Raw genomic sequence first — 20,803 nt, 5'->3', positions numbered from 1 at the left:
AATTGGTCGTAGCCATTCAACTGTTCTTCTTATACAGAAAAGGAGAGTAGTTATGTTTTGGAGCCTAAAAAGGGATCAGCTCGTCCTCGAAAATCAACAATAGATAACAGACAACTTACAATGGCGGATAATTTTAAGCGATCGCTTTAAAAGTGCAATTCCCGTAAAGTCAGACATACAAAATCTTCATCAAGGGATTTAAATGTGGAAGTCTAAGAGATGTAAAATTAAGTTTCCTCAAATACAAATAATTTGATTCAGCTTTTCATTCGTTTTCGGACCTCTACTTCTTGTTGAAGGAATATTGATTGTACAAAAATATGCCACAGTGGTTATCAATTTTTTAGTACGCCCAATTGAAGAGTTTTATTCCTAATCTTCCAGGATGACTCAGCGCCAAGCCAAACGCGCAAAATGGCTAAGTTTTTATTGGCAACAAAATTTGTATAAAACATCTAAGTATACAATATTGGTGTATTTGAATTCATTCCGCTTTAATTTTTTTTTAGTTTGACAATACATTTAACGATCTAAGGATTCAACGCTTGGATTGGCCTGGAAACTCGCTCGATTTCCATTGAGTACTTAAGGTATTTAATGAAGTGTGAAGTTGTTTAACAGTAGCCAACAAATAAAAGTCAATTGATGAATATTTTAGAACTGGTTTGGTGTCGCCTCGATATAAGGACCCGTTCTTAGAAGAGCACACAATAGAGTGGTGAAAACAATTTAGTCCCTTTAAATTAACTTCACGTTGTTTCCTATGATTTAATCATGAATTCTACATACATTTTTTTTTTATAATTGGCTATTCCTTATAAAAACAATTTTCGCGAAAAAATTTTGTGTGCAATTGATTTCTTTCTTGAGAGACAACTGGCACAAAAATGGCTGGGTAACATTCAGAATTTACTGTTCTGTGTTGTTCTAGTGCAGTGGTTCCCAAACTTATTTTGTCTACCGCCCCCCGTTTTTCACCTATTTAAAAACCACTATAACTTCAAATTAATTAGTGTGACCTATATATGTATGTATATTAACGGAGAATTCTAAACGAAACTTTTACTATAACCAGCAACTTGAAACCTGAGCGCAGTAGGTAACATACAACGGCGCTTAGGTCTCAAGTTAACTCTTACGGGCTCCACCTGCCAATAAGAATGATTATTGAAACACAACTTTATAGTATTAAAACAGAGAATCTTTTATTAAAAATAAAACTAAAATAATCGATCCATATATAAAAAACTAATGTGAGGAATGAATCTGAAGCTGTTTAATAAACTTGTTAATATCAGGTTCCAATTTACTCAAGAACAGTCGCAAGTCGCCACGTTCGGTAACAAGCAAACGATTTCTATTTTTAGTAAGCAGTGTTGTCACAGCACTAAATTCACGTTCACACAAATATGACGATGGGAATGCTATCAAGAATGGTTGAAAGATTGACCACAATCCAGGGTACATTGCGAGATCGGTTTTTGTAGCCAAAATTATTGGTAACCATTTTTGAACTTGATTTTTATTTCCTCGTTTGTTGTCAATTCTATAAGTTCTTCTTCCAGCTGCAGTGACATTGCTGTGTTGACATTTGAAAACGGATCCAACACCCAGTCTGGTATTTCCAAGTTCAAAATGTCCTGGTATTGTTCGGTGAAGTCAATGTGGAAGTTTTCCAAATGTTGGCAGTAGGCAAAAAATTCGTCGTTACTGCATGATACAGATAAATTCGGTAAATTGTGAAACTCACGTCCGCCCAGACCAAGACCAAGTATCCTCTGGGTAGCCTAAGAACATCCGTTTGAAGGCGAGCTAAAGTGAGAAGGCGAAACCTTCCCTCCGCAGGGTTGTGCGCTGGGTTTGGGACCCACCACGTAAAAACAGTACCAATGAAAACTAAACTAAACTTGCTGTTGTCAACTCGGCTATAATCGCGTAAGCGGTGTCTACGCCAGTAAAGAAGAAGAAGAAGAAGAAGAAGCAGTTTGGCTGCGAAAGCAGCAACGACGTTTTTTGTTTTAATTAAATTTAGTTTATCGCCTTGCAGTTGGAGATTCATGTAGTTGAACAATTTATACAGGTCTGTCATGTAAGCTATATCATTCATTGATGTTATGAGCTTGTCTTGAAATTCTGTATCTTTAGTTTCCAAGAACTCTATAGCAGAGTCAAACAGGTTGTAGAATCGAGTCAGACAATTGCCTCTTGATAGCCAACGAGCTTCAGTATGAAACAACAAACGATTGAAATCCTCGTCATTAGTAACACAAAGCTGATGAAATAATCTATCATTCAAAGAGCTGTTGCGGATTTTATTGACTGCTTTGATGACATATTGCAGTAATTGAAATAGATTTTCACTTAAGTTTCTAGCAACTAAATGTTGTCTATGAATAACGCAATGTACACCATTGACATCTGGAATTTTATTTTTTAAGTGCGCTATTAAGCCTTTATGGCACCCTATCATAGCCGGAGCGCCATCCGTAGCAATTGAAATAATATTTTTCAAAGGAATCTCTTTCTCATCGTAAAGCTTTTCCAATATATTGAAAATGGTCTCGCCTTTTGTATCGGTCTCTAAATTTCTAGCAAATAATAGTTCTTCACATATTTTCTCATCTTTAATAAACCTCACGTAAAACAACAACAATGCTTCATTAGTGGCTAAAGTGGACTCATCGAGCTGAATTGAGAATTGGCTTGTCCTCAGGTGATCGCACAATGATTCTTCAATGTTTTCAGCCATTTCATCAATTCGTCTTTGCACAGAATTATTACTCAAAGGAATTTTTCGGATAATATAGTTCAAAAGCTCAAAACGTGCGCTACATCAGCTACCTACCCGACGTCATTTCGCAAGTGATAAAATAAATTTTTCAAAAGCTCAAATGAATATACTCGTATTATGATAGCAAATGCCCACATACAGATTTGGCAATGGCAATAGCAATACGTCTGACAGTTAGTATTCTATAAATTCTATCCTGTCGAGATGCCCCGTTATGAAACGGAGCGACCGATTGCCACGATTTTAATTTTTTCTATATTCAATAAAATATGACAGATATATGAACTACGCGGAGAGAAATATAGAACCGAGTTTGAGCAATCTTTTAATTCATATTAGTTGATGTTCACAAGTTGTTGTTGAGAGTCGAAAGCTCATGTAGTCGTTGTCTAAGAGGCCTCCTAGCTAAATAAAATTACAAATAACCCCCCAGGCCTCTACACAACGCCCCCATTTTCTTTCTGGGTCTCTTACCGCCACCTTGACACCTGCAGCGCCCACAAGGGGGCGTTATCGTCCACTTTGGGAAACACTGTCCTAGTGGTACGGTTGCGACATGTTCAGTTTTTCCAAAAACAGGCAACCATTTGCTTGGAAGTGCCTCACACGCGTACAGCTTTTGTTATACTCGGCTCATTTGGAAAACCAAATTCAGTCCACGTATAAATCAAAGATTCATCATCCATCACGTTGTCACATGTTTCGAAACACGAGCCTGCATGTTTCTGTAATATTGAATGTATGCTGGTCCTACTAATGCCCATAGTTATCACAATCTTCAGCATTAATATTTTCAGAATCAAGAACTGACTTTGAACGAACTTTACGAAATTCATCTTGAAGTAGCGAATTAATTCGCTATACCATCGATAAACAACACATGTAGTGGTCGTATGTCAAAACATTCTGATTATGTCTAATGTCAAAAATGTTAACCTTTACGATAAAGTTGAGATTGCCAGACTGCAATCATAGGGTTGCAAAAACCGTAATACATAAGGCGACCCACGTATTGGATGGGGGAAAATGCTTAATTTCTGCAAGTTTGTTGTTGACATTTAGAAGTTTGTGAGTTTTGAGCAATAAATGTATTAGGGTGAGCATCTACGCCCACTCTTTTAATAATGTTAAACCTCAGATGGGGGGGTTCTCATAAACCCACAGAAAATTAAAGTCATTGCTTTAGTAGAAAACGCATGGATATTACTTGCCCCTGAACTGAGTTGTACTAAGTCATATCATTGTTCGAGAAAGGAAATAATAAAAAATCTTGGCGTATGAGAATATTTTAGTTATGACCATCTACCCTCTCATAAAGCGGAGTTTTGGTACTCCTTCAATAAACTTCTGGTATACTTCCAATAAACTGTTCATCTTTAAATAATTCGGGATATTTTATTTAAATCAATATTGAAAATTGCAATGAGTTGGTCGATTCCTCCTGATCATCATCAGAGAATGAAATGAGGATCTTAGTTGTTGAAAGAGATTCCTTACCCAGGGAGAGGTTTCATAGAAGACATTGTGAACACATTTAAACTCAGAGGTAAAAGAAAAAATGTTAAATGAGAAGCTTTTCATTATTTTAAAAATTTATTGTATTGTATGTACCAATTATGTACGAAAACAATGACAGCTGAATGATACATCATTTTTTTGTGTTTCAAAATGTGTTGGCTGAACGCAGACTTTATAGACTATATGTATGTATATGCATATCAATATCATTTTAATTCTTAATCAATTCTTAAAAAGCCAACATAATGTTTAATCGGTAAACTTAGTGTAGGACTGAAGAAAAAAGATAATGAAAAATCACACAACCAGCAGGAAAGACAAAACAGATGGTAAAATGTAGAGAAGTGGTTTTCTCTGTTTCCGAATAGCATAAAAAATCGCTAAATTGTTGGATTAATATGAGTATTTCATTTATTAGAATGCATAAACAGCACAATGTTGCAGATTCTTGTAAAAATTAACACATGCATCGTTGCAACTGAAGATGTAAATGATGGAATATAGATACAACATAGTATAAAGAATATAAGATAAGTGAAAATTCTTAATATCGTCACTAAGCAATCGAACTCCCAACCAACCAGTAATTTTTGCAAGTATTAAGTATTGTATATTTGGTATTATGTACGCCATGAAAACTAAAATTAAATTTTAATAATTCCTACGAACAAATGTTTATGCTGACGATTAATGAAACTGTGAGGACTGGTGTAATAGAGGAGCACTAAAAACGAAATGTTGTGGTCGACATTAGGGGTATTACGTAAACTTTAAAATATGGGACTTTTTATCAGCAAATAAGTCCAAATTAACAACTTATCTTATATAAAAAGGGCTGCAGTTCAGTTTAATTTTCATTTTGCCGAGGCTCATTCATTCATGACGCTTAAATGTGTATTGTTTGATACTCGAATTGGCCCGACACTGCCTATCGCGTTGTAAAGTTTGATATAACATACATATAGTATTATATGAATGTGTAGTACACATAATAGCCTCGCTTTAACGTGAAATGCGTTATTATGTATTGGTTCAAATACTCAAAATTCTGCTTGAAGAAACTGTTTGTATAGTATTTTGGTATATTTTACATATGACGTAAAAGGAGTTTTATCAAATGATATTTATTCAGATTCGGTCTGCGCTGTTCCTTCCTTAAAAGAGATCCTGGCAGTAAACAACATAAAAGTTACATCTTGAATTCTGTCAAATAAACACATTTGTTTAAGTATATAGACGGACATATCTGTCTTAAAATATATATACACGCGATATTCATAGTTTGCGAATACTAAAAGCGAAATATCTCGCTAAAATGAAACATATTTTTGAAAAAATTGAAACAGCCGCATTTGATTTATAAATGTAGATGTACATGTACATATGTATGTATGTATATACAGCCGGTCCAGCGAATCGGCGGTCAAGACTATTAATAAGAGCCGTAAGCGAGACGTGCGCAAAATTACTCTATTACGTCTTCGCTGCGACCTCCATCTCGACGGCAAAAAAAAAATATTATTTAAATATACGCCAAAATGTTCAAAAAAATAAATATAGAAATAAACGTACTAATACATCTACATTAATATTATATTTGTACGTAAGTGTACAAATCGTGGAGTATTATAAGTAATTACATAACCAAACGTTTTTTGTACGAACCTTCTGCACGACCAGTGGTGTGGCAAAATCAACGCCACCTTGCAATCGAAAGCCCCAGGGTTGAGCGTCGAAACGGGACAATTTGATTTGCAGTAACTGGGGTTGAGCCATTTTCCTTCCTCTTTCCTTGCAGTTTTGTCTATAATGACAAAGAAATGGAAATTTTGTTCATGAACTTAAAAATTAATACAATGGAGAAATAAATACTAAAACAAATCAAAAATATTCACCGACAAATTTTTCGAAAATAAAATAATGCCAACGTGAAATGAAAGAGCCTTGAAATCGTTGAGAAATATTAAAAAATAATGGTAATAATAAATTCTGTTCACCCACGAGAAATAAATAAAGCAAGTATACATTATTGTACGCCCTTGAGTCTTGAGCCTTCAAAGTTTATTCAACCCAAAAGAATTTGAATGTTTCATTAGTAGTATTCTCCAATCACTCTGGCGAGCAAGAAGCAGCATGGCATGCAAGTCATTTTAGTTTTTTATGCCCACTGAGTAATTTTAGTTGGTAGCCAAAACATAGCAAATTTTATTTCACATTTTTTCTTGGTTTTGTCGTTACACCTATTAGGGAAAACTGAACACTCATATGTTCTCTATTCATATTTCCAAACTCACTTTGTTCTCAATTTTACATATGTATGTAGGTATATCAGATTCAATAAAATTTATTGTAGTCGGTGTCGTTTAAAATCAAAATACAAAAATGCTTAACATTTGGCTAACTGATTTCTTTCAGATATAAAGTATTCAGCTAACTGTTTATAAGAAAATAATAAATTTATTATTATAGTTCAATATTTTTAAAATATTTGTAAAAAATACAAATACAAACTCAAAACATTATTTAGATTTCATTGTTGTCCAGCTGCATGTCATTTTGTGCCATACGACTTTAATATCGCTAAGATATTGGTCGACGGGAAGTTTTATAGTTTCATCAAATTATATAAAATATAATTATCCAAAACCATTTAGTTTCTAAAATTGATAACATTTGATTGATCAGAATGACTTAAAGCCACGCCGGATGCAATAAATCAATCCAAGCATTTTAACCCAAGAAAGCTAATAAATATTTTTTTTGATACACATACAAACATACATACATACATATTAATTATAATTAATTTTATTATTATTTGTTTTAAATTATTTAAAATTGGGCACTTTAAACATTTTTTTTCTGATAGTAAAGAAATCAGTGAGGTCAAAAAAAAATAAAGTGGAATATTATTATCCGTAACATTCCGAACACTTTATTTATTTATTTTTTGTTTCAAAATACAACATTAATTTTTTCATGTATATATGTTTGTATGTATGTATAAAAGTTGGAATTAAAAGGAAGGTATTGTAGATAGGCAGAATTGGACTATTGCTACAACTACCAAATATAATTAATCTAAAACTTATAAAGAACTATAACTACTCTGCATTTAACGTACATATTTCTACTTAAGACAGGGTGCAAATAGGTAAAATCGCATTATATAGTATATTAACCCCGCACACTCCTCATATAACAGTTGTTTTGTAAACTATGTACTAGAACGTGAAGCTATGCGCCTTGCTTTTGAGATAAGATTTTTTAGTGGATTTTACGTGCACGGATGGCTATGAATGCAAAAAACATGTGGTATACTCCAAATTAAGTACAATTTTAGATATCAAAACAAGAAAAAACGTTAACTTCGGCTGCTCCGAAGCTAATATGCCCTTCACAGGTGCATATCTTTTAGTAACTATGTGTTCAGTTTATATGGAAGTTGTATGCTGTAGTAATCCGATCTGAACAATTTTTTCGGAAATTACATTGTTGCCTTAGAAAGTAATCTGTACCGAATTTTGTGAATATATCTTGTCAAATGCAAACGTTTTCCATACAAGAACTTTATTCCGATCGTTCAGTTTGTATGGCAGCTAAATGTTATAGTGGTCCGATATCGACAGTTCCGACAAATAAGCAGCTTCTTGAAGAGAAAATGACATTTGCAAAATTTCAAAACGATATCTTAAAAACTGAGGGACTAGTTCGTATATATGTACATATACAGACAGACGGACAGACAGACGGACATGGCTAAATCGACTCAGCTCAACATACTGATCATTTATATATGTATACGCTTTGTTACGAACTTCGTGACAAACTTAATGTACCCTGTTCAGGGTAATTAGCTCTTTTACTTTTCTGTTATTAGCTCAGGAAAAGAAGTAATGTTCACATTTGGGTTATTTAAAACATGTAAGTAGTAGTGATGAGCGATATTTCACTACCGGTGATTTTTTCACTGTGATTGAAAAATCGCAAATCGCAACTGCGATCACATTTTATAAATAGCAGTTCGCTTCTATGAACTGCGATTGCGATCGCAGTTCGAAACTGTGATCGCAGTTCGAACCTGTGAACAGCGATCGCAGTTCGAAACTGTGAATTGCGATCGAAGTTCGAAACTGTGATCGCAGTTCGAACCTGTGAACAGTGATCGCAGTTCGAAACTGTGATCGCAGTTCGAACCTGTGAATTGCGATCACAATAGCAAATAGCAGAAAAGTAACAACTTTCTTCAGGGTATTGTACATAAATATATATCGTATATGCTATTTTTCGCCATAGCGGTTTGAAGTTTTGAGTGTAACGCTCTTATAATTTTTAATAATGGCAGGAAATGTATCAAGGAAAAGAAGTGAAGTATAGCAGATGTTTGAAGTGGTAGATGAAATGTAAGCAAAATGGAATTATGGAATATATTAATTTGTTTTAATTAAAGTTTTAATTTTACTTATTGTTAAAACCAAATATGAAAGCATTTTGTGATGAAAACAAGAATTAATTTCAGAAAAAATGATGGAATAAAAAAATTACGGGGTTTTAATATTTTCCCAAAGAACAGGAAACTCTCGTTAATTATTAGATCTTGAAAATATTAAAAGCGGGTATTCTAAACAAACAAATTATCACCACACTAATGGTAATTCCTTCTAAGAAATGTGTGAAACCATCATACCAACATACAAATGAACTATGCTATACGGTCTAAGTGTCAGGTAGCCGAACCGCTCCAACATTTGCGAAAATGTAGTGAAAAGAAAGACGGAAAAACTTGACTCGAGTTACAGGAGCCAAAAGAGAATTTGCCGCCAATAACGACAAAATGTTTTCGTCGTTCCCACGACAGTCGGGTCTACGTAAGTGGAACATATCAGGACTTTTATTCGGCCAAACAGTGTCAAATTGGCAGAATCTACCGCTACAACAACAATATAAAATCACAGTGATTTAAAAATAGCAATCACTGAAATCACAGATATCGAAAAATCACCATATCGCTCATCTCTAGTAAGTAGGGGTATTCTCTTGCTCTTGCAAAACCCGGTGCACGGTGCAAGCATTGCAAATTTACAACGGCACAACAACAAACACACGCAGAAAAATATTTGCAAGGGCTGTGAAATATGTTAGACCAAAATCCGTGTATATTAGCATGCAATGTCACGCAAAAATAAAATTGCAACCCTGTTGTAGTTGTCATTTTACATAAAGACATATTACGTCGTTAAATTGTTGAGAAAGGTAAGTTTTAAATAGATTTCAAAATTTCTATTTAAATTATAAAGTTTTTTTACAGTTTTTTTTTGTTAAAAATGTATGCAGAAGGTGCGCCAATTCACAATAGTCATGCACAATAGTCATTTACAATAAATTGACTGAATCAGTCGCTCATATATCACTAGATTCTGCAATGGGTGCTCTCGTGCCCTTGTATATTTCGGTGTAGTATTTTTGCAATCTGCAATCTTGCAAGAGCAAGAGAATACCCCTAGTGTTTTGAAAACTGAAATGTTTTGTTATATAGAAGTTCATTTCATCTATCTATCTAACCTCGCAGAAAGCCAGACGCTTCTTGGTTCTGTTATTTATATCCGTTTTATCTTTTTTTTAGTATCTTAAATAGCAACTATTTATTTTTATATTCCGTTAATTTTCCTACACATAACAACATGAATGGAGGGTCTATTTTTTTAGTAAAAATAATAAGGTACACAGAAATCACTATGCTGATAATTAATTTTAAGCTGATCTTTAAAACTAGTGGTATTGTTGTCAAAACCCTATGAAAATTTGTCATCTGCTTAACGATTTCTATACCTGTGGTAAACAAAATCACCAAAATGCCAAACTTATTTGAGCATGCTACCGTGCTTTGCTCGAGGCATTCGCAGTTGTTAGTGGGTCACAAGGTCTAATTGCAAAATTAAATTGGATGCTGCGCAATAACTTTCCTCAACTTAGTGAGTGCCCGTATCTCAGATTTGGCTTTGCCTCTCAATCTGTCTATCTGCATCTGACTGTCCAATTTGGCATTAACACTTCAATACCAATCGAAATCAATCTTCGCAATACATACTTATGTATGTAGGTATCTCTGTTATTTGTAAGTGCTGTAAGTTTTTATATGCACACATACATATAAATCTATTTATTTATATGTACATATATACATACATACATACATGCAAATGTACATTTCAATGTATGTATATACTTGTACATATGTATGTGCACCCACTTACATTAGAAACACAAAATAACAATTAAAAACCAACCTACATGAACAATTTGGGACACCTCTGACTGCGTACATTCGAAAACAAATCTCATTGCGGAACGCGGAAAGATGTCTTCAAATTGAACTTGAAATATAACTATACCTCTCATAATATTAGAATGTCTATAATATTATGAGAGTGCAAGCGATGTTGACTTGTGTTCTCCTAATGATAAAAAACGTTGTGTAAATTATAAAAGTTTTGTACTTTTAACGGTAATCTGTACCACCTAAACCTTGATATAGAATGGTGATGTGAACTGAAGAGTTTAGAAACGCATAGACGGTGAATCAGGCCTAACTATTAACGATTTTGTGACAACAAACGCAAAATGTTATAACTCAGTCACCAAATAAGTTCCAGAAATTTTGTCATATTCACTCCAAGAGGTTGGTAAATAACTAGTTCACTTTCTTACTTGGCTATTCGCCGCTCCCTGATAAGGTTAATATACATATATGTATGTACATATGTATATCTCCGAAGCACTATAAAAACATATGAACTAACTGTACGGTAACGTTTTATTTTTCTTTTTCCTTGATCGGTGAACATGACCTATAGTAATAAATTAATACGATACCAAGTATATATACAATTTTTTAATAACAGGTTTCACCAACACCTGAAAATATGTTCCCGCTTTTGAGCCTCGCTAATTGTGAGATTTTAAAATGTTCAGCTGTATTAGAAGTATGTATTATTAAACTGGTGTATTTCTAACTGAAATTTGACAATTAACATTCCGTACGACAAAACATTGCAAAAATACCAGTTTCATAACTAGTTGATTTAAATGTGGGGTAGGTATAAACTTACGTAAATATTTACAGTCGTACTCTGAGTGATTCATTCCTCTTCTTATCAATGAATACCCACTGAAGCCACATTTTTACTTGTGACTCATCGACAAAGTGGCGATCGTTCGGTTGACCATGATTAATACATTTATTTTCGAGAAACGAAATATTATGAATATACAAAAAACCAGCTCGTATCCAAAATTCGATTATATGCATACTTGCGAACATGCATACATACATACATAAGTATGTACGCGCATAGTAAAGATATGGTTTTATTTCTTTGGAAAGAAATGTGGAGTTAGTCAAGCATACTGTGACGCATAATGTACATATGTAAGCCTGAAAGTGCTTGTAATGTGGAGATACTCAACTTTATGTCCGAGTTCAGTGTTTCAAAATAGGAAAGTGTAAGCGTACATGCATACATATGTACTGTCAAATTGCGGAGGTTTTTACCAGCGTCGTCATGTGTTCACTTAAAAAATAATTATATTGCATATGTATCGTACATATGTATGTATGTACATACAATATACATATGTATGTATGTAAGTACGTAATAACATATTAGTTATTAAAATCAATCAAAGGAGCTATTAATTTCATACATATTTCGGAAAAAAACTCAACCAGAAAATCAGATATCATTTTAGTAGTAATATGGGGTTTAGACCAATGTTAAAGGTAAATCGTTGTATGGCAAACCTTCAAGGCACTTTTTTTGATGAAAGGAGAAAATTTTGTAATTTCGGCATGATAGGTCGATAAATATAAAACAAATGTTGTTGGCAAAGTGAGTGGGGTTGCATTGCGGTCAACTTGAATTTCTTTAAACGACAAAAAATAAGTGGGGATAACGGAACACGTTAAAAAAGGATTTGAAGCAAAGGACATAGAATCCTGGCTTATCTTCGAGGTTTTGCTTAAAAACAAATAACGATCCGAAGCATACTGCTAAAGTAGGTAGACTCTGGCTCTTGTACAATGTTCCTACACCGCTTAAAATGGCTCCTCAATCACAACAAATAGAGGTACTTTGCAAAGTGTTAAGCATAGTACAAACCTACAATTATAAAATACAAAATTTATCACCAGCACATACATACATACGCAAAAAATTGACATTCGGTATGGGTTGCCTCAAAGTTTTTACTACTAAATTGTCCAATTACCTCTAAAAGGCAAGCCTGCTATAGTGTGTTCCCGAATAATGTTTTAAAATTTATAACTATAAGAATGTTTTTATTAGTCAACTCTCTTTGATTATGAAAAGGCAATTTTTATACTCTTGCAACCAGTTGCTGCAGAGTATGACAGTTTTGTTCACCAAACGGTTATACGTATCACCTAAAAATAAGCGAGAATATATAGGGTTATATATATGTATATAAGTATAAATGATCAGGATGACGAGAAAAGTTCAAATCCGGTTGACTGTCTGTATGTCCGTCTGTCCGTGCAAGCTGCAACTTGAGTAAAAGTTGAGATGTCTTGTTGCAACTTGGTATGTAGGTTTCTTAGTACAAAATAAAATTCAAGTTCCAAGATGGGCGTAATTGGACCACTGCCACGCCCACAAATTGACATTAACCGAAAACGTATAAAATTTAGAACAGAGGATAGCAGTAGCAAAAGGCATCTGTGAAAAAAAATTGAAAAAGTCGGCGTAGCTCCGCCCTCTAACAAGTTTAATGTACATATGTATATCTTAAAACAGTTAACAGTTAACAAATTTGCTGAGTACAAATCTTATAAGAACTTCTACCGATAGTGTGAAAAAGGATGAAACCGGTGGATAACCCCGCTCACTCCGCATATAACGCTTCAGTTAAAAACTATTAAAAGCGCGATAACTCAATAACAAAAAACGCCAGAGCCATTAAATTTTATCACCAAGATGGTCGTAGCGTGAAAATGGGCGAAATCGAATAACAACCACGCCTACTTCCCATATAGCAAAATTTTAAATTTCACTTGATTCTTTCAGTTTCTAGTACAAAAATCAGGAAGCAATTAATATAACGGGATAAAGCTTTACACGAATAATTTCTTTAGTGTATGCCACCTTATGAGCAAAAATTGTTTAAGTCCGATAAAAACTGTTCAAGTACCTAGGTATCAGGATTTTGGAACATCCGGCAGACTTTACTCTAGATGATTGGTTTTACACCTTAAAGTATTTCCCTGGCTTTGATTTTTGCAAGTTGCAAGAGTATAAAACTTACGTGCTTAGCCCTTTCTTACTTGTTTAAATTTATTTTTGTTTCTGGTTAAATTAATACAAGTAGTTTGTTTTGACTTATATACTTATGTAAGTATATTGTTAATGTATTTAATATTCCTGAACTGCATCTGATTTTAAATATTTAATTATATCCAAATTATTACTAGAAGATTTATTTAAAACTCTATATATGTATGTATTATATGGGTGAAAATATGCCTTCTAGCGAACCGAACACCCAATAGAGGTTCCTTCAAGCACTTATACACCTATTTTCACACGGTCTCAGGAAATGCAGAAAGAATTCATTCTCAGCAAGTTTGGTTGACTAAGATTTATTATTTGGAGCTAAACGAAGCTACTTACAGGGTTATTGAGAATTAGTTTCGTTCAATCTTTTTTAGGATCGTGGATCTGACATTAAAACATGTATTTGTCGGGCAACCTCTTGTTTTGATCAAAGCAAAATACTTCTCTTTTAACATATTTAATCCTATAAATATTATATGTATTTATAAGTTCGAAAGGAGAAGATTTTTACAATTCTCTACAATTCAATTCACAAATTCTTAACTAACTCTAGCTTTAACGTAATAGTACATAACATAATGGTAACATATGCATGCTGATAATCCTATGTACATTACATAGTCATACATACAATATACTTAAGTACATAAAGATATTGCAGGGGTTCCAAAGCCAACACAGTGTCAAACCAATGGTTGTAGCGTTCACTTTCATGCGGCAGTGTAGTCGCAAACGAAAAGCGTCGTAATCATGCACACAGATTGTTACTTATGTATAAACATGCATGTTTGTATATATAAATGCATATGTATGTATATAATGTAAACATAGTAGTCAGCTTTAAAAGCTTTCGTCGTTCTTTAGCGTAATCTTTCTTCACAAATGCATATGTGCATATATATATGGAATAGATAAGTATGTATTCACATGTATATACATATGTATGTAAATATGTATCTAGGTGCTTGAACAAATGCGAGTATATTTGTATGCTGAAAACTGTTCTATCTTTTCATTTCGCTTGCGCATCAATAAAATTTCTACGGTATTTTTGCTGATTTGTACCAACTAACCGCCAAACTGGCACGACACACATTGATATTGCATCATCAGAAAAAATGGGGAGAAAAATACGAACATTCCCATATACCTAGTTAAGTTCTGTTTAAAATTTTCACTTTTCGGTTTGAAAGAGAATTATTTTGTAAACATTCATATACAATGTGTTTCCATTACATTATGAACTGATATTAATTGGAATATGTTATGTGTATATGATATTTGCAGTTAAGCTCTGAGAAATTCTAAAATAAATATTCGTAATGATCTTATTTAAGTCAACTTAAATCATCAATTAAATAAACATATGTATGTAGATCTCCTCCTTTTCTGTTTCAAAAATTTAAATATTTTATGGTACGTCATTAAATACTCTACTAGTACTAGTAAGTCCTAGCCGAGCTGTTATTAGTCGTTTTCAATTTGCCAATTCTCTTTGACCGCTGCTCTCTTCAGCTCTCTACAGGTTTAACCACAAAACCACAAAAATGACAATACAAAATTTGATTAACGCAAAGTATTTATTTATGGGATTAACAGTTTAAGATTTGAATTAAATTATAATTTTTATAGTGCGCGTTTAATCAGTCTCAGGCATAAGGGGTTTCTCAAATGGTATATGTATGTATGTACATATGACGCGAATATATGTATGTAGGTATGTACATAGATATTTCTCCAGGGATCGTTATCGCAAAATTTCATTCTATTTTAACAGCTGGTGTGGTTTGTTCGATTCGACACTTTACTATACATATGTATATGTACATATGTATACGCGCTAAATATTCAAAACACCTTCCGAATTTTTTCTTTCAGCGCGACAATATACATACGTATAATGTCTATAACGCATAATAAGCATTATATGCATGTAATATGTACATGAGAATTTTTATAAATATACACTGGAGCGGGTCGATTTTTTTAATCGCGAATGAGGGAAAACTTCTATAGACCATTCTGAAGGACTTTGCCCTCTCCTAGGCAAAGGTGTAAACGCGGGTTCAAGTCAGGTATTTTTTGAGGGAAGTTTAATTTCGGTATTGTAAAAATGTCTTCATAATTTTTTTAGGTGTTTGAAAGAGTTTTAATACAATGGTGTCGAAATCGCCCAGATCGAACAACTATATCATATATGCATCTTCAATACAACCGATTATTTAGTTATTTTATTTTCCGGTTGCCTGTCCTTAATTTTGCAGAATTGTTCTTCAGTACATACTTAACAATGACAGTGAAAATAAAAAAATCAGACAACTATTGCATACATATGTATGTATGAATATCTGCCATTAAACGACTTTTGTCTCTTCGAGTTTTGATTTGAATTCAAATTTGTCTTATACATAAAAATAAAAAGATATTTCTCCTTGTGTACCCTCAGAACTTTCAAACGGCAGCACGCAAAGACGTGTCGTCGTCGATTTTGCAATTACATATGTATGTACATATGTATGTACATATGTATGTACATTCGATGAATTAAGTTTTGTAAAATATCCTTCAAAATTGAAAAAAAAAAATCGTTAGATATGATGATACCATGAAGATGATCATCGCGGTATACTATTCACGTACATACAATGTAAGTAGTATTGTTAATAATATATGATATTTATTCAAGGGGTTCAATGTGAGCGAAGCCGAGGAAAAGGATAGTAATTCATAAAATGGAAAATATTTTTGGAATACGGGACCAACTTTAAAAGCGTATATATGTACATATGTAATACTCTTAGCTCTTTAATTAAAGGCAGGCAACCGGAAAATAATATACATACATAACTGAGTAAATGATTCTGGCAAATGATCAATAGAATGTAAAAATGCACGTATGTAGACATCTCAAAAACCGACGAAGAAATTTTTATAATCCCGCAAAATTAAACCTCACCTAAAAAATGCATGGCTCTGAACTGTTTTAGATTCATATTTCCTTAAGGAAATGTGTTTTGAATGATCCGTTGAATATTTTCTGCATACGCGGTTTTTTCATTTTCTTAGCGCCGTGTTAATCTGTCAACCCACTCTAATATACATACATATATGTACATACTTATGTATCTGCGGAGAGGTATAAATGTATGTACATAGATATAATATATATTACATGTTATCTAATACCTACATGTTTGCACATGCATACATACATATGTATGTATGTATATACCAAAAAGTTGCCTCTGTCAAATAATCTTCAAAATGAAATATGAATAGCAGCCATATTTCGAAAACAAATCTTCTGCGCAGCTATTTCGAATTTCTAAAAATAAACTCACCTTGAAAAGTTTTCGATGTATCCGCTGTTCTATTGCGGCTCTATATATTTTTAATTTATCAGAATTTAAAGATTCAGAGATTCTATGCTCTAATGTGCCACAGATACTAGGACAATTTGTTAAACAATATCGCTGCTGCCTCTATTAATCTAATTTTAATGCTATTGCTTTGTTGCAAATTTTTGGCACACTCTTTGCTGAATATTCGGCTGAAAATTCCGTTAAATATTATTATTACTTTCTTTTTTCTTGTATAAAATCATATATAATTATTTGCTTTTCATTAATTTAATATTTATGAATATTAATCATTAAATTTTTTCAAGGCAACACTTATTTCCACAAGGCACATGCACTAATTGAAAATCAAATTTTTATACTTAAATTTATAAAGATAAATTTTGATTTGTTCTCAAAAATGTATAATACACTGATAACTTTCGTTTACGCACTTTTTCGTTTTTATCCTTTAGCTAGATATTTTCGTTTAGTCCCAAATAGTTTTATTGTTATCTATATTCAGTCAATTCGACTTGATCAGAAGACGATTTCGAACATAGAAGACGATGTTGTCTAGGCGACGATTTTCTCTCAACTAAAGAAAATTTATGAAAAACACTGTGAAAAGTCTCAAAAACACATTGCGCGTTTCTCGCGGTAATCGTTGCATTTTTCACACCGTTCTCCCTGTTGCTTTTGCTCATTTGTGAATTTATTTGTACCTCGGAACCAATAAGCGTTCTTTACGTTATAGTAATGTTTCGTTATATATATGTACATAAGTATATATATATGTATATGTATATGTATGTAGATCTCTATATCTTATGCATATTTATGTATGTATTTATATGCATGTATGTTTGTATACTTACATATGTATTAGCGAATATTCTTGGATATTGTATTGCACATTTGGTGCACTCCCTGACAGCGACCTGTTTGAGCATATGGGAGACCATAAAATCCAATGCAAAAGAGAATCGCGAAAACTCAGCGGAACTGCGAACACTTCTCGCTTCTCCCTAACAGTGTATCTCTTCCGAAGCAGTTAACGTGCCGTTTAAAAACTTCACCTTTTCGAATTCTTTCATTTTTAAAATCCAACATGCATATTTATATCCACATACATATAGTCTAAACGCCTTCATGTATACATAATAATTGTATGTATCATGCATACATATGTATACTATATATGTAAGTACATATAATATTTACTTACATTTATAAAAAAAGCAATATTTTGGCTGTCATTCGTTTTCAGTTCACATTATGCATCAAGTGGTCAGTAACATTCATATGCATATTCTTACAACAACAACACATACATAATCATATACATATGTATGTATGTATATGTACATACATATATCTAAGAGCAAGTTTTTTAAAAAGAGAGTGGAATATTGTATATGTGTATATAAATGTCTTAAAATTTTGCGAATTTTACAAATGTTTCGGCGGCAAAAATCAACATAACTTCTGTTAAAACTTAATTACTACAAGTATATCATCCCATATTTGTGGAAATTGCAAGCATCAGATCACTAAGGCAAATAATAACGGGCACAGGGAAGCCCGTAAAAAGGAACTGTCGTGATGACAAAATCATCGAAAAACTAGATTTATTTATTGTTTTACAAAAGTTTAAAAGCATTTTGAGTACAAGTTTCTCAATTAACTACAACACGCTAGAGAGATTACTGCTCATTTTTTAGAAGAACGGATTTTAAAATGTAGTGTGTAATTGTTTACTTCACCTAGGAGTTGATCGTTATAGCCAAAACTAAACGCGGTAGATATAGAATTATTCATGTATTTGATATACATAAGTACATACTTATGAAAAAACATGTTAGTAAATAATCGAGATTAGACCAAATCCATCAGTTTGGCGTCAAAAATTAACATAATTGATGCAATGACTTTTGTCCTTTTCTCTGACTTTATAAGTCCAAAATGGTTAAGAAAGCTGTTTAGGTTTCTTGGGCTTAACTGAAATGTGTGGATTATGGAAAAACTCATAATTGTGAATTATTTTCTGTTTATTTTAATTTTTCGTGCTCGCTCATTTTGAGGTCAACGTTTTTTATACGCATAGCTTTGTGGATCCATTAATGCTGTTATTAGACAGCAGTATACTTGTTTTTATTTATGTGTATATAAAATTTATTTGGTTATTCTGAACGCACTTTAATTTGTATTCACTAGTTTATGTATGTAAAAGCACTAAAAGTGAGTCCGTTTAGGTAAGGATTTTACATACATACATATGGATATATACATACATACATACATATATCATTATATTATTGGGCACAGTGGTTAAATTGGATTTAATTTTAAACTGATTTTTCGCACATTCAATACATCTCTTTTTGCCACCAAAAAGTAGGAAATAAGAAATGCAAAATGAAGCGGCTCTGGTTCATTTTGTGAGCGAAGAAACGATATTATTTACACAGCGAAAAAGTTTGTTTATTTTCTCGTCTTTTGTTTGACTTTATTCGCGTTAATTGCGTTCACAGAAGTCTGGCGACTTTTGAGTATCATTAGTATCATACAAAACACAATAAAAAACTGTTAACAAATCTGTTTTATTATGCTTCTTTCGCAATATGAAATCTAAAAACGTTTTCACTTACACCTTAAGACAAATGAAAAGGCGCACTTTTGGTAAAAATAAACAAAACCACCTGAGAATAATCAAATGCAATACGACTGTATAACCGAATAAGCGCGAACACAAACTTCTCTCGACAGCACTGTGGAAGCGAATGGCGAACAGCCGAAATGATCGCATAGTTCATTCCAATCAACTTAAACGGTTCAAGTTACTAAAGTTACCGAAGAGAGCAATACGACACAGACATACATACATATGTATATGTATGTATATTTATTCATTTTATTATTTTCTCAACTCCTTCACATCCATAAACATTGACTTCAAGATAATGTAAACACATAATATGTATACATTTTTGTATAAATTGTTATATACAAATGTATATGTACACTCTCTGCAAACAGACACCACAACTCCAAGCGCTTAATCTGCAGAAGGCCTTTAAGAATTTAAAAATTTCTAAATTATGGTAAGTAAATTCCTAATTTGATTGGAAATCAAATTTTTTTCTAATGAATTTGTGGTAAAGATCGCACAAACTTTAGGTTTTTTTTAAACAAAAGAGTAATTTTAAACATTTATGAAAAAAGTAATCAAATTAATTGATAATATGATGTTTCATTCCACCAACAACATTATTCTTATAGCCAAATATACATACGTACTCGTATAATGTGATTACTCAAAAAAAGACGTTCAATCATAAATTGTACTGACAGCGAAAATTTATTGTTCTTGAACAACAAAATAATTCCAACTAAAATTCGTGGTAAGTTATTATTAAAATTGAAACAAAATGGCTAAGCAAAAAAAATATTACCCTTTGAAATAAAGTAATGAAAACTCTTTAAACACTACGGTTATTGATGGGAGGCAAAAGCATCCCACAAAGTTCGAAGATTGTAAGATATACATACTTACATATATACATACTTATGTACTTGTAACAATTTACCTACCTCTCTAGGCATATGCCACATTCTCCGCCCCTTATAAGCCTATTTTGCTTTAACAATAAAATTTATAATTTTGTAAATTATTTTAGTAATTTTATGTTAAAAAAACACAAATATTCCAAAGATTTAACATAATCTAAACAAAAAAGTTAATTATTAAACTAAAGGGTGATTTTTTAAGAGCTTGATAACTTTTTTTTAAAAAAAAACGCATA

The 20,803-nt window shown here is 32.6% G+C and overlaps 1 protein-coding gene across 16 annotated transcripts in view; it reads right to left on the bottom strand.

The window, feature by feature from the left end:
* The window catches only part of LOC105233077 (PDZ and LIM domain protein Zasp), a 56,257-nt gene extending 36,467 nt beyond the window's left edge, over window positions 1-19,790 (bottom strand). For 2 of the 16 annotated variants that reach the window (XM_049452845.1, XM_049452855.1), the window contains exons 1-2: window positions 19,649-19,771; window positions 5,975-6,113 (exon numbers count right to left, since the gene is read on the bottom strand). In XM_049452845.1, the coding sequence (XP_049308802.1) occupies window positions 5,975-6,085 (111 nt within the window). In that variant the 5' untranslated portion in view covers window positions 6,086-6,113; window positions 19,649-19,771. Of the gene's footprint in view, window positions 1-5,974; window positions 6,114-17,000; window positions 17,210-17,452; window positions 17,596-17,875; window positions 18,104-19,648 lie in introns of those variants that run through there. The other 14 variants (XM_049452848.1, XM_049452847.1, XM_049452842.1 and 11 more) reach the window with 13 other exon arrangements.
* Window positions 19,791-20,803: the final 1,013 nt, after the last annotated feature.

This window comes from Bactrocera dorsalis, chromosome 3 (genome assembly GCF_023373825.1).
Source record: "Bactrocera dorsalis isolate Fly_Bdor chromosome 3, ASM2337382v1, whole genome shotgun sequence".
Lineage (NCBI taxonomy): Eukaryota > Metazoa > Arthropoda > Insecta > Diptera > Tephritidae > Bactrocera > Bactrocera dorsalis.
Note: the sequence above shows the minus strand (reverse complement) of the source record. Positions and strands in the feature narration are given on the sequence as shown.